At 39.8% G+C, this 11,988-nt stretch overlaps 1 protein-coding gene across 2 annotated transcripts in view; it reads left to right on the top strand.

Annotated features, from left to right (window-relative positions):
- The first annotated feature begins 2,639 nt into the window (after window positions 1-2,639).
- GRID2 (glutamate ionotropic receptor delta type subunit 2) overlaps window positions 2,640-11,988 on the top strand; it is a 1,443,376-nt gene continuing 1,434,027 nt past the window's right edge. For both annotated transcript variants that reach the window (XM_042984179.1, XM_042984178.1), the window contains exon 1: window positions 2,640-2,786. In XM_042984179.1, the coding sequence (XP_042840113.1) occupies window positions 2,699-2,786 (88 nt within the window). In that variant the 5' untranslated portion in view covers window positions 2,640-2,698. The remainder of the gene's footprint in view (window positions 2,787-11,988) is intronic.

The raw sequence follows: 11,988 nt of genomic DNA, 5'->3' as shown, positions 1-11,988 counted from the left end.
ATCAATTTTTAAATACTCTTGAGAATAATATAATAGCAAGCTATGGAGAGATACGTCCATTTGTTCAAAAACTTCATTATCTGTAACAAATAACTATGATCTGTGAAATCACAACAGAACCTTTAAAAAGGAAAATGATATCAATAATATTAACACAATCAATGTTGAGAACATGTGTACTAATAGGAAAAATGAAGTTAAAGGAATGATCAAAATTGAGACAAATTAATCAGTGATGGCTTCTTGGAAGCACTGATTTGTACCAGATTCAGAGGGAAGTGATGACATCCAAGTCAACAAAGGGGCTCTATGTAAAATGCTGCAGTGAATAAAACATGAATAAGCTATGATCCCTACTCTCAGGGCATTGACTCATATAAAGGTAGAGTGTGCTATGAGAAGGATGGATTTATTCCATATTAAAGGACTGGACATGACTTCATGGGCAAAATTTGAACTAAGCCTTGAAGTAGGAGAGGAGCGTGGTTGAGAGGATGAATAAATATCTTCCGACAGAATTACTGACCTAAGTAACGATATGGCAGCACATTTTCTTGAATGCTCAGGGAAAAAGTACACAAGATGAATGCAAGAAGGCATTTTGGAGAGGTGAGAACGTACAATTGTGTTTGGAGAAATACTAGGCCAATTCACCAGGCTGGAAAGTCTCAAAAGAGGTTTGGGCGTCTGGGTGGCTCAGTGTCTCCCTCTCTCTGCTCATTGTCCCATCCCCAGTCATGCTCTCCTCTCTCTCAAAATAAATGAAAGAAAGAAAGAAAGAAGAAAGGAGGTTTGCCAAATATGCAGGTAAGAGAGGGCTCTGAAAGACTTTAAGTAGTTGGACATCCACACATCCCAAAGAGCAACATTTCCAAAGGATTGCAATTATAATGGAAATAGTATCAGGCCTGTTAATATCTGGCCTCAAGCAGTTATTTGTTTGCATCAACCAACCTCCAGTCTACAGTGACGTCTGACTGGATCTAAGATAATCATTACAAGAAAGGAAGTCACAATTGTCAGGATTTTATTTCAAGGAATAAGCATGCAGAAAATTCTTTCATTCTGGGACTGGGAGGCTGTCATTCAGTACTTTTTCAGCTCTGTTCATGGAGAAGCAACCAACTTCCTCATTCTGAATTTATATACATAGGTCGTTGTCAGAGCTACTCAATGTAATATTTGGATCAAATGTTTCACTGAAGCATGTATTTTAATTATTATATTTTTTATTTCAAGTTCTTTTTTATCCTTTCTCTATCCTGATTGCTTAAAAATACTCTGGAGAGAGAGGGGGAAAATCACTGTATAAAAAATAATTAGCACGTCCTCTCCTTTTTATAACTTTATAATTGAAATCTCATTAAAGGCTTTCTAGGTCTCCTTTCCCTTAGTGACCAGGTGTCCCTAATTTGTTTTTAGCCGATGTGACTAATTCCAGGCAAAGACTAGAAAAAGTCTGGTACCTGTTGGAGAATAGCAACAGCAAGGTTAAATAAGTGGGGTGGCTTTTTCAGGTTGTCTTTAACCTCGTAAAACAAAAACAAAAAAAAAAAAAAAAAAAAAAAAAAAAAAAAAGAAAAAAACAAAAGAGCTTCAACGTTTTTCCTCTTGGAGTCCTGCCTTTTTCTCAGTCCCAGTTGAAGATTCCAAGGGAAATGAGAGCACTATTTTGTTTCTCCCTTGTATTGCAGATAGGGGGAGGAGGTGGTTATTAGAGAGAAGCTCTTCCTCTCTCGGTTCCCCCTCTCTCCGCCTGACAGCACCGCTCTCTCGCGGGCTCGCTCGTTCTCCTAGGTGATCCATTTCTAGGCAACGTGGGGCTAGTGCTGAAGCTGCCAGGCTCGCTCCTTGCTCGCTTTCTGCATCCCGCCGGGCGAACCGCTCCAAAAGCATCCTGCAGCCTGCAGGCTTCCCTCCGCCGGCCCGGCCCCGCTGCTCGCGCCCGGCGCAACTCCCCCGCCACCGCGCCCGAGCGAACGGCTCCCCGGGCCCGCCTCACCGAGCTCTGCTCCCCGCCTCGCGCAGAAAAGGAATTTTCTCTGCATTACTATCTGCATTACCTTGAAGTTCACTTTTACTACCCCTCTTGGAGAGGGCTTTTTTCCCCTTCCCCGTTGGAATCTGGCTGCTCCGCTTGGAATCTCCTAATCTTTCCTTTCCACTTACATTTTATTTTGGCAACGAAGACCAGAGATTCTCTGCGGGCCGTTGGGGCGGGGGCGGGGGGGGCGCGCTTTTTTTTTTTTTTGATTGGGGGAGGGGGGAGGGGAACATCCGGCGTAGGTGGGGGCGGGGGGGGTCTGTTGGAAGTTGCGGCGGAGCTGGGACTGGAGACCCGCGGCCCCGGCGCCGCGATGGGGATGGTCTGAGCTCCAGCCTCTCCCCCTGCCCGAGAGCAGCCGAGGCTGGATACATTTTTTAAAAGCCAAACTGCAAACAACTCTGGCGATGCCAAAATTCCCCTCCAAGTGACACGGCTTTGCGAAGGAGGTTTCCTCAGGCTGGGCTCTTTCTCTTATTCGCTCTGCCTTCATCAGCGACGATTAAAGGCTTTGCTCTGGCATAGGAATTTAGGAAAAAAAAAAAAAAAAAAAAAAGCTGCGCTAAACTCTGTCGTGACCTCAAACTCTCCGGACTGGTTTAAAAAATAGATTGAAAGAAAATCCATCCTGAAAGCGATTCAGCATAGGAGGAGATGGAAGTTTTCCCCTTGCTCTTGGTTTTGTCCGCCTGGTGGTCTCGAACCTGGGACTCAGCGAATGCGGATTCAATCATTCACATCGGTAAGAAAGGGCAGGTGTTGCCTGTGGGTACTTTTAACGTTGGGGTTAGCAAATGTTTCCCTTTGCCTCCCCCTCTCCGCCCTTACGCGTGGCTTACTGGCGCTGGCTTCGGTTTATTGCCCCTTCCCGCTAACCTTCCCTCACACTTGTTCAGTTTTCTGGCAGGATATGGCTGTTCGAACCTTGACTTGGGCCGTTGTTTCACGGTGAATCGTGGAAGTGCGGTGCTGGATGCGTGGGGGTCTCGAGTTTACCTCAGTTGTGCGTGTGTGTCGGGAAGTGCGGGGGGGGGTGGTGTTCCAAGTGTGTGGAGAAAGGAAGTTTAATCGACTCTACCTTCCATATTCTTTCCCGGATGTACATTTGCTCCATTAAAAAAAAATATATATATGTATATTTAGGGGAAAGAAGAGGTGTCACCTGTGAGGCGAAAACTGGGGTGAGGGTGGGGGGAGCTCCCTTCGGATCGAACAGGTGGTTTTGCAACGTGAGCGGGCCGCGTTAGCCGCAGCGTTGTGCGATGGGGACGGGGTGCCGGCTGCGCCCCCAGCCTCCTTTTCCTCTTCCCGTCCTCTTGGCTTTGCGGTACACGCGCAGAGTCGCCGCGACGGTGGCGGGAGGGGCCGGCGGCGGTGTGGCCGAGGACGGGGAGCCGCGCGCCTAGCTGCTTCGCGCACACTCCCCCGGCCTGGCGAGGCGGCGAGACCGCCTCGGGGCGCACGAGCAGCGCGGGGCGCGCGGGCCGCCCTCGTGGGCTGCCTTGCGGGCACCTGCCTCGCTCGTCTCGCGGTCAACTCCGAGTTGCCGCGCAAGGCCGAGAGCAAAGGCGTTTGGGCTACGGCCGGGCGGCCAGACTCCAAGGAGAACGCCGAGCCGGCTCGGAGAGGCTCGTGGCCCCACCTATTGGCAACCAGACGGGCCGGGACTGGCCGCGGCGGGCGCGGGCGGGGGCGGGCGGGGGCCGCGCGTCATTATCATGCACAGCGCTCGCGGCTTCAGGCTCCAACTCTTCTCACTTGCTAATCCGTGCGAGCAGAGTGGAGTCGGGCTCCGGCAGCCTTTTCTGCGTTAATGCGACGATTTCCTTTTCGGAAATTCGCGTCCGCGGGCCAGCGAGGTTCATTTACTGGGAAGAAGAGAGACCCCTCTTGGGGAATTTTTCTGGGCACAGGACTTTTATCTGTCCACACGGCTTTATGTTCTTCAAATTGAAGCGACAGATGGGTCGCAGCGTCTCCCCTTTTCGTCCCCCTGCTCCCCTCCCCTGCTCAACACTCACACGCGCGCACACACACACACACACACACACACACAGAGTCCTGGAAGGGGAGTCTGCTTCAGGTGGCTGTGGTGCCTGCCCAGGCGAAGGGCTTCTGTCTGGTGTATGCCTCCACAGCAGCCAGCCCCTCAGCTCCAGGGGACTCCCTCTCTTGGTCTCAGAGGCTGTGTCTGTAAACATGTCTGCCATTCTCTGTCATTTATATCAGTAGAAACATATAGGTCTCTGTGCAAGGGGTAATGAGGTCAGGATTCACAATACCTGCCGCTTATGCATTAAGTAAATTAAGCACTAGATAGCTTGACTGCTAGATCACGTTTTGCCCGGGGGCTAACAGGACCCGTGGGTTCAGAACTTTTCAGGGAGAAATTACCGTCTTATTGAGGGGTTCAGTAATGTTCTGACAATTCAGAAATGAACTGTGCTCCTCTTAAATGACATACATTTATGTGCAACTGTAAATGAGTGGAGCAGGATGCAGATATATATTACCACGGTACCTTTACATTCATTTTATGATTCGAGGTTTCTTATGCTCCACATCGCTCAGGAGAGAGGTCTTGTGGATAAATGCTTATTTTATTGCTTATTCTGTGGATTACAGGATAAATATGTTATTTGCAAACACCTACAACCCTTGCTGTCTTTTACCAGATGAATATATTTTGCAATACAGTCTGATCATTTGTTTCTAAATAGAACACAACTGTTGTATTTTTTCCTTGGCATTCTGTTGTCTGTCAATGTGACATGGCTTGTTTATAACCTGACCAAAAAAAAAAAAAAAAAAAAAAAGGTAACTGTGTACAAATTACAGATTTCCTTGGAAAGCTGGTTGTATGCATGAACTCTGTATATCCTACTAAAAGGAATACTTATCAGACAATTTGACTTGAATGCAATTAGTACATTAGGCAAGAGGATTCGCTTCTTTTATAGGCTACCTAGTATTGCCATGAAGCTAGCAAACTGATAATTGTTTCAAATATCTTTTATAATCTACTGATAAATGTTATTTCCCAAATTTAAAAAAATGACCAAGAATAATTTGTGTGCATGTTAGAGGTTAAAAGCCTCTCCCACTTCAACCCCCATCCCAGCCAAAGTGTAATAAATTCAAAACTGAATGTCCCTATTAAAGTTTTAAACCATCAGTTAATATTCATTGGCTCAGTTTACCTGGTTGATTGGAAAAGAGAATTAATTATCTTTAGGAGGTGATTGCCTTCATTTAAATGTTTAATGGGAGAAATATGCTTATAGCAATTTATTATTTTAGGATTTAAGGGATGAAAGTGATGAAACTAAAGGGAAGGTGAATATTTCAACTCTCAAGTTATAAGGAGATATGCAGAAATGAGAGGTTTTCCTGGCCTCGTGTGGTGTGTTCAAGTAGAAAGCAGCTGCAGTATATAGTCCAGGCAAGCTGGAAAGATTAAAAAAAAAAAAAAAAAAAAGACACTGTTCTAATAGGTTCTTCAAATATTGAATCCTTTTGGTATTGAACAGAATTCTATATATGAAAACTCTCTTCTTCTTTCTTTCTGCTTGTTTTCATTTCATGCAGGTAGTTTTTAAAAGTTGATTACGTATTTTAAACTCTAATATGTTTTATTAAACTCATTAGTTCACTACAATGATGAAATATATCATAATGTTTAAATTCCAGTGGTTGAACTGGCAGTGTGTTTTTTTCAGTAGAAAATGCACTAATATCATACATAATTACTTTGAGTTTCTGTTAAAGTACATTTTAAAGATAATTTGATAATTACATACATTTGTGTAAAGCACATTCACATGCAGTATTTAGAAATGAATCACCTCAATTGTGATATTCTTTGCCCCCCCCAAAAGAAAGGTCTTTTGACATATAAAAACTGCAATTTTGAATTATGCTTTTGCTTTGAGCCTGTGCATTGATTGAGTAATTTCATCAGACCCACATTACTTGATTGCTTAGAAGTTTCCTAATGATCTGCATGCTGTAGGAAGAACCAAAAAATCGTGAGTGGAATGGCAATGATACTGTGTTTTATGAGGCTATTCAAAAGTCGCTCTGATTTATGTAGCTAGAAAGCTCGAAAGTCTTTGAGATTAGCCACGCTGACTGCTATTTTCTTCATACATCAGTCGTTCCACACTCTTTACTCCCTAAACACAACAGGAGTGTAGAGCACTGCTTTAATTAAGCAGGGATTAGGTGGCATTTCCAGTCAACTGCACAGTTTGTGTTTTGCTTCAAATCTAATATGGAGGATCTCATGTTTTAACAGTTTAATGTATGCTCATTTCTTTATCTGGTTCCTGTGCTCACAGAACTGATTGAAATGAGCTATCCTAAGTTATATATCTCTACAAGTATGCGCTCAAATAATGTACTTAGTCATATGTTACCAAAATCACTCACAGGTTTTTGTTGTTATAGTAAAATACCTTATGCCAACAGGGAATAGAAACAAACCATTTATTTATGTTTTTCTTATAAGTGAATGATACTTTATCCTCTGATATCATAATCATTAACTTTGATATGTTTGAGAAGCCTAAGACAATTCACAAAATAATTTCATCACAAGAAACTTCAAATTAAAGTACAAAACTGATGGCTGAATAAAATGTCACCACATTAAAAACAATAATAGCAGATTTAAAGCAACAGTTTTCATGATTTCTGCAGTGAGGACTATTATATCAAATGTGGAATGTAACCGTATTTCCAGAAAATGTACTGTGTCTTCTACCAAAATGTTGTTTTTTCAACCTCTTTACATAATTTGCATTGGGTATAATAACCCCCAGGAGTCACCAAGGGCTCTTTGGGCTGTATAGAGATATCTCAAAATTTAAATTATCCCTTTATGATTTACAGTAGTTGTTTTCTCCCTAAGTTATGGATAACATATAGTATACATTTCTAGAATGTGTGAACAAGTAGTTTCTGAATTTAAAATAAGGGTATACTTTACTGTTATTCTTTTCTGTATCATTAATACAGTTATTTGACACATAATTCAGATGTGCATTAAGTTAGACAATGTTATTAATCAACAGTATCAACTATGACATGACTAATAAGCCATTACACTAAGGACCTTTGCTTTCTACTCCAAGTGAAGGGTACACCCAATAAGTATCTCCTATAAATTTTAATTCAAATATGAATAAAAATCAAGATGATTAACTTTTGACTTATTAAACAGTAGCAACCAATTGAGACTGTTAGGAGTAATGGAAGATGCATTGTATTTAATTCTAATTTCTAAGGCTAAGTTTATCACATTGTAATTTTATCTCAAAGGGTTTTGTAACATTAAAACCAGACTTTCTAATCTGGAAGCTTTTTTTTTCCTTCTTTTACTTGCATATGTTATTTTATTATTAAAAATTAAAGTATTTGGCATACTTTTATGCTTTTGGATCTTCATGATATTTCAGATTATAGGCAGCATATTGGTGAGTAGCAATACTTACACAGTTTTACTGCAAATATAATGTTTATTAGAAAATACATTTATGGCATATAAAGATAGCTTTGCCATTAGGTGTCACTGCATTCTGAGCTGTTCCTTTGTAGTTCTACTTGAAAATCACATGAAATATATTTTTTTTTAATTTGCAGAAAAAAATGCCATTCAAAGACGTTTATGATGCTATAAGATACAGGTGGTTTTTATTTTCAAACCAGAGTAGGAAATATTATTCCTGTCTCTTATTCTTGTAAGAATTTAGTTCTAGGACATATCAGCACCCTCTGTTTTCAAGATAAATTAGATCGCCTGACCTAATCATGTAAATTTTTAACCAATTTAAGATATAACAGAAATATATTCTTTAACTAGTATGTATTCTCTGTGAAAAATCTAAGACACCAAGAAGGATACAATAGTGCTTATTACTACTGGTATAAACAGATTAGTGAATGGAGTTTGTTAAATAATTTCTCAACTGTGGTGGTTCTGCTTATTCATGGATCTTTTGGGGTCCCAAACCAATTGATGTTTGTAACACGAAACATGCATACACAGAGCTATGAAAAAAACATATACACAGACACAAACCAAATATAGATATTTTATTTTTAAAACAACGTCATCCATTGTGTTTTGTGCATGATCATATATGTTTTCAGGTAATTTTGGCCTGGTGACTATTAAGTTTTATGGAATGTATCAGTCTCTTCCACATAATATTACACATAATATTACCACCATTGCCAGTCCAATTGAGTTTGTGTGGTAATTTATATTTTTATAACCAGTGTCTATGATCACTTGTTAATTTTTCTGTTTATTTAGTTTGTTTTTTTTTTAAGAGGCAAAATCTTCCTTATAGCAACCCCACTACAAGACTAATGGAGAATGAAACAGGTCATCTTTAATTGTATAAATTAGTTTTAATATTGGCAAAATCACATAGAGAATGCAGTACTATGTTAAATGAATGGACAATTAGGTCATATTATTTTAGACCTTGCCTTGTGCAAATATTAATTAATAAACTAGTTGGAATAGTGTATTATGAGGAACTTAGAATAAAATCAAGTGATCAGATGGATATCTAAAGAATAAGGGAAATACTAAAGTAATTTTGGAGTTGACTATTAAGTGGACATTTGTGGATTCAGTTCATTTAAACTGGTGAATTTTAGCATTTGGGTATGGACACATTTCAGATGAATGTGAAATACATGCGGGGGGATGTTAAGACTTAACTAAAAATGTTCTGGATTAAAATGTCAAAGGTTTGGGACTCAGTACTAATTTTATCAATAGTTAATTGAGCAAAATTGGAAAATTACTTTCTTCAGTCTTCATTTTTATCAATGCTAAAACAAGATTTAGCATTTAAGCTCTAAAATTATGTGAACTAAAATGACAGATTCATATATTGAGGAAGTGGGAGAACTAGTCAACCAGGGTTCACATAGCTGTCCTTAACAGCTAGGTTCAGAGTGAATTTAAAAGAAGAAAATACGAGGGAAAATAAATGGAGCATAAAATCTTAATCATTCAAATTAAGAACCCCTAAAATGATTTTTTTTGATATGAACAAGAATTATGTATAATATATTTATTCATCAGATATTCTAGTTAACTCCAGTATCAGATTGAGAGAACTGGATTTGTTAGTTTTTTGTTTTAGAGTTCTTGTTTTGTCTAGTGTTGATACTAAGGTGTTTCATTCAGTGCCGCTGAATTTTAAGAGGCAAAATCTTAAGGTGTTTCATTCAGTGCTACTCAGAGCACAACACAATGTTAGTGCTTCTTAAGGCTGACTGGAGGAATGAGTAGTGTTATGTTCGAACCAGCATAGACTACAAAAGCATTTATAATTTACCACCTCAAAGCACACCAGGAATATTAGCATATGCTTGGTATCACTAAAAAATGTAGAGTTTAAAGAAATAACAGGGGCGCCTGGGTGGCTCAGTCGGTTAAGCGGTCGACTTCGGCTCAGGTCACGATCTCGCGGTCCGTGAGTTCGAGCCCCGCGTCGGGCTCTGTGCTAACAGCTCAGAGCCTGGAGCCCGTTTCAGATTCTGTGTCACCCTCTCTCTGACCCTCCCCCATTCATGCTCTGTCTCTCTTTCTCAAAAATAAATAAACGTTAAAAAAAAAATTAAAAAAAAAAAAGAAATAACAAATGTTTCTTCAGCGTTCTTCATAATTTTGGATTCCTGCTCCAGGTGTTCTGGCTTTAACCTATTGTTATCCACCAGGTGGTTATAGGGTGAAGCTGGGGCTGGCTTCATCCACTGAAAGCTTCTTTGAGTGAACAGAGGGAAGCCCAGAGGCAAGCACAAGCAGCTTAGTATCAAAAGGCCTGCCTGTGTGTGTTAAAAAATTTTAGATCACTCTGTAGTCAAGTTCCTTACTAACAAATATTTTCATTCAAACAAAAGATTGAGTAATTGCCTGTATTAAAATAACAATTTTTAGGGGTGCCTGGGTGGCTCAGTTGGTTAAGTGTCTCGCTTCAGCCCAGGTCATCATCCCGCGCTTTGTGGGTTCAAGCCCCACGTTGGGCTCTGTGCTGACAGCCTGGAGCCTCCTTCAGATTCTGTATCTCTGTCTCTCTCTGCCCCTCCCCTGCTTGTAGTCTATCTGTCTCCCAAAAATAAATAAATATAATTTTTTTTTAAATAACAATATTTATACTTTTTTTCTTTACCCCCAAATAATTCGAAGTACTCTTCTAAAAATAAGTTATTTTATTGGCCTAAGTACCTGATTTTTCTCAGTCACCTTAAATAAGGCATTTACGTCATTGTCAAAATCATTATCTTTCTAGAAGTTAGTACTCCTAAAAGTACATGGTAAGGTAGGCATTATGACCAACACACATGTGTGCTAATTGGGAGAATGTTCTTTCATTCAGCAAACATTTATTCTGAACCTCTTCTCTATGAAGTACTGTTTTTAGGCCATGGAATTAGAATACTGAATAAATAAGCTATGTCTTTGTATTTAAGGAATTTAGATTCTCTTGGGGGAGGCAAAAACCAGATAAACTAGAAACTATATGTTAGAACTTCAAGTAGTGGTAAATTGTGTGAAGAAAAATGAGGGAATGGCAGTTGCTATTTTGCATAGGGTAGTTTGGTAAGTCCTTTCTAAGGAGGTGATCATTGGAGCCAAGACGTGACTCAAAGAAAGGAAGTGAGCCATATGGATATCTGATGAAAAAGGATTTCAGGCAGAGGGCACAGCAAAGGTAGGGGCCATAAAACTAGGCAGTAAGGAATCTGCTTAATTTGTTTAAGGAACATCTTGAAAGTCAATGTGGTACAAGTATGGAGTTTATTAATGAGCAAAGCAGGAAGTGGAAGGAATAGGTCTGAGAGGCAACTAAGAAGGATCTTGTAGGGACTTTATAGGTTATAGTAAGATATTTAGATCTTCCAGGTATCTAGGGAGCCTACTGGAGGATTGAGGCAAAACACATGATGTGAAATGATTTATATCGTAGTAAGAAAATCTTCTCTGGGTAGACTGGTTGGAGTACAAGTATGAAAATTAGTTTGAGGATAGTGAATTGGGCTAAGTTGGTAGCTGGAGTAGGTGAATAATTGTCATATTGTGGATATTTTGAAAATAGAAGAAATAGGATTTTCTAGTGGATTGCTTAGCTGAGAGAAATCTAGAGGGAGTAAAGAGGCTATTTTACTTGAAAAAGTGGGTGAAATGTGTTACTAAAAATATGATAACTGAAATTGGGTACATGAGACAATTACTAAGTTTAGATAGAAATGAAAATTTGCATTTATTAAATTTGATATTCCTATTAGACATCAAATTACAAAATTTAATTCAGTTGGCATTTATTTACATGAGTTTGAAATTTAGGAGGGAGTTAGGGATTTGAGCTGTACATTTGGAATTCATCATTTTAGACATGGTCTTTAGAGCTATCGGAGGGGGTATCTCACTTAAGAAATAATTGTGTAGAGAGAACTCCAAGACTATGCTGTAGGCCATTCTAAAATGTAGAGGTCAGGGAGAGGAAGAGGATCCAGGAAAAGAGAAAGATGAGTGGCCTATGAGTTGGAAAGAAAACGTAGGACTGTGTGGTGTTATGGAAGCTAAGTGAGGAAGGTATTTGAAGCAGGAAATGAGAAACTATGTCAGATTCTGTGGATTAAAATTATGACTTGACTTCTGGGTTTGGAATTGTTGAGGATAAACATGACTTTGACAATAGTGCTTTCAGTCAACTAGAATTGACAAGATACTGATTGGGGAGGATTTGAAGATAATGGGACTTGAAGAACTCTCAGTTTTTCTGTAAGGGAGAACAAGGGAGCTGTGGGGGTGGGAATATGAGGGAAAACGTGGGCTTCGTCTTTAAATAAAGGTGGGAGTTGGGATAGGTATGGTAATTTTTTAAAGTTTTAATTACAAGAAAAATTTCAGTTTTAGG

Source organism: Panthera tigris, chromosome B1, assembly GCF_018350195.1.
Source record: "Panthera tigris isolate Pti1 chromosome B1, P.tigris_Pti1_mat1.1, whole genome shotgun sequence".
NCBI lineage: Eukaryota > Metazoa > Chordata > Mammalia > Carnivora > Felidae > Panthera > Panthera tigris.
This window is presented reverse-complemented; position numbering and strand designations above follow the sequence as displayed.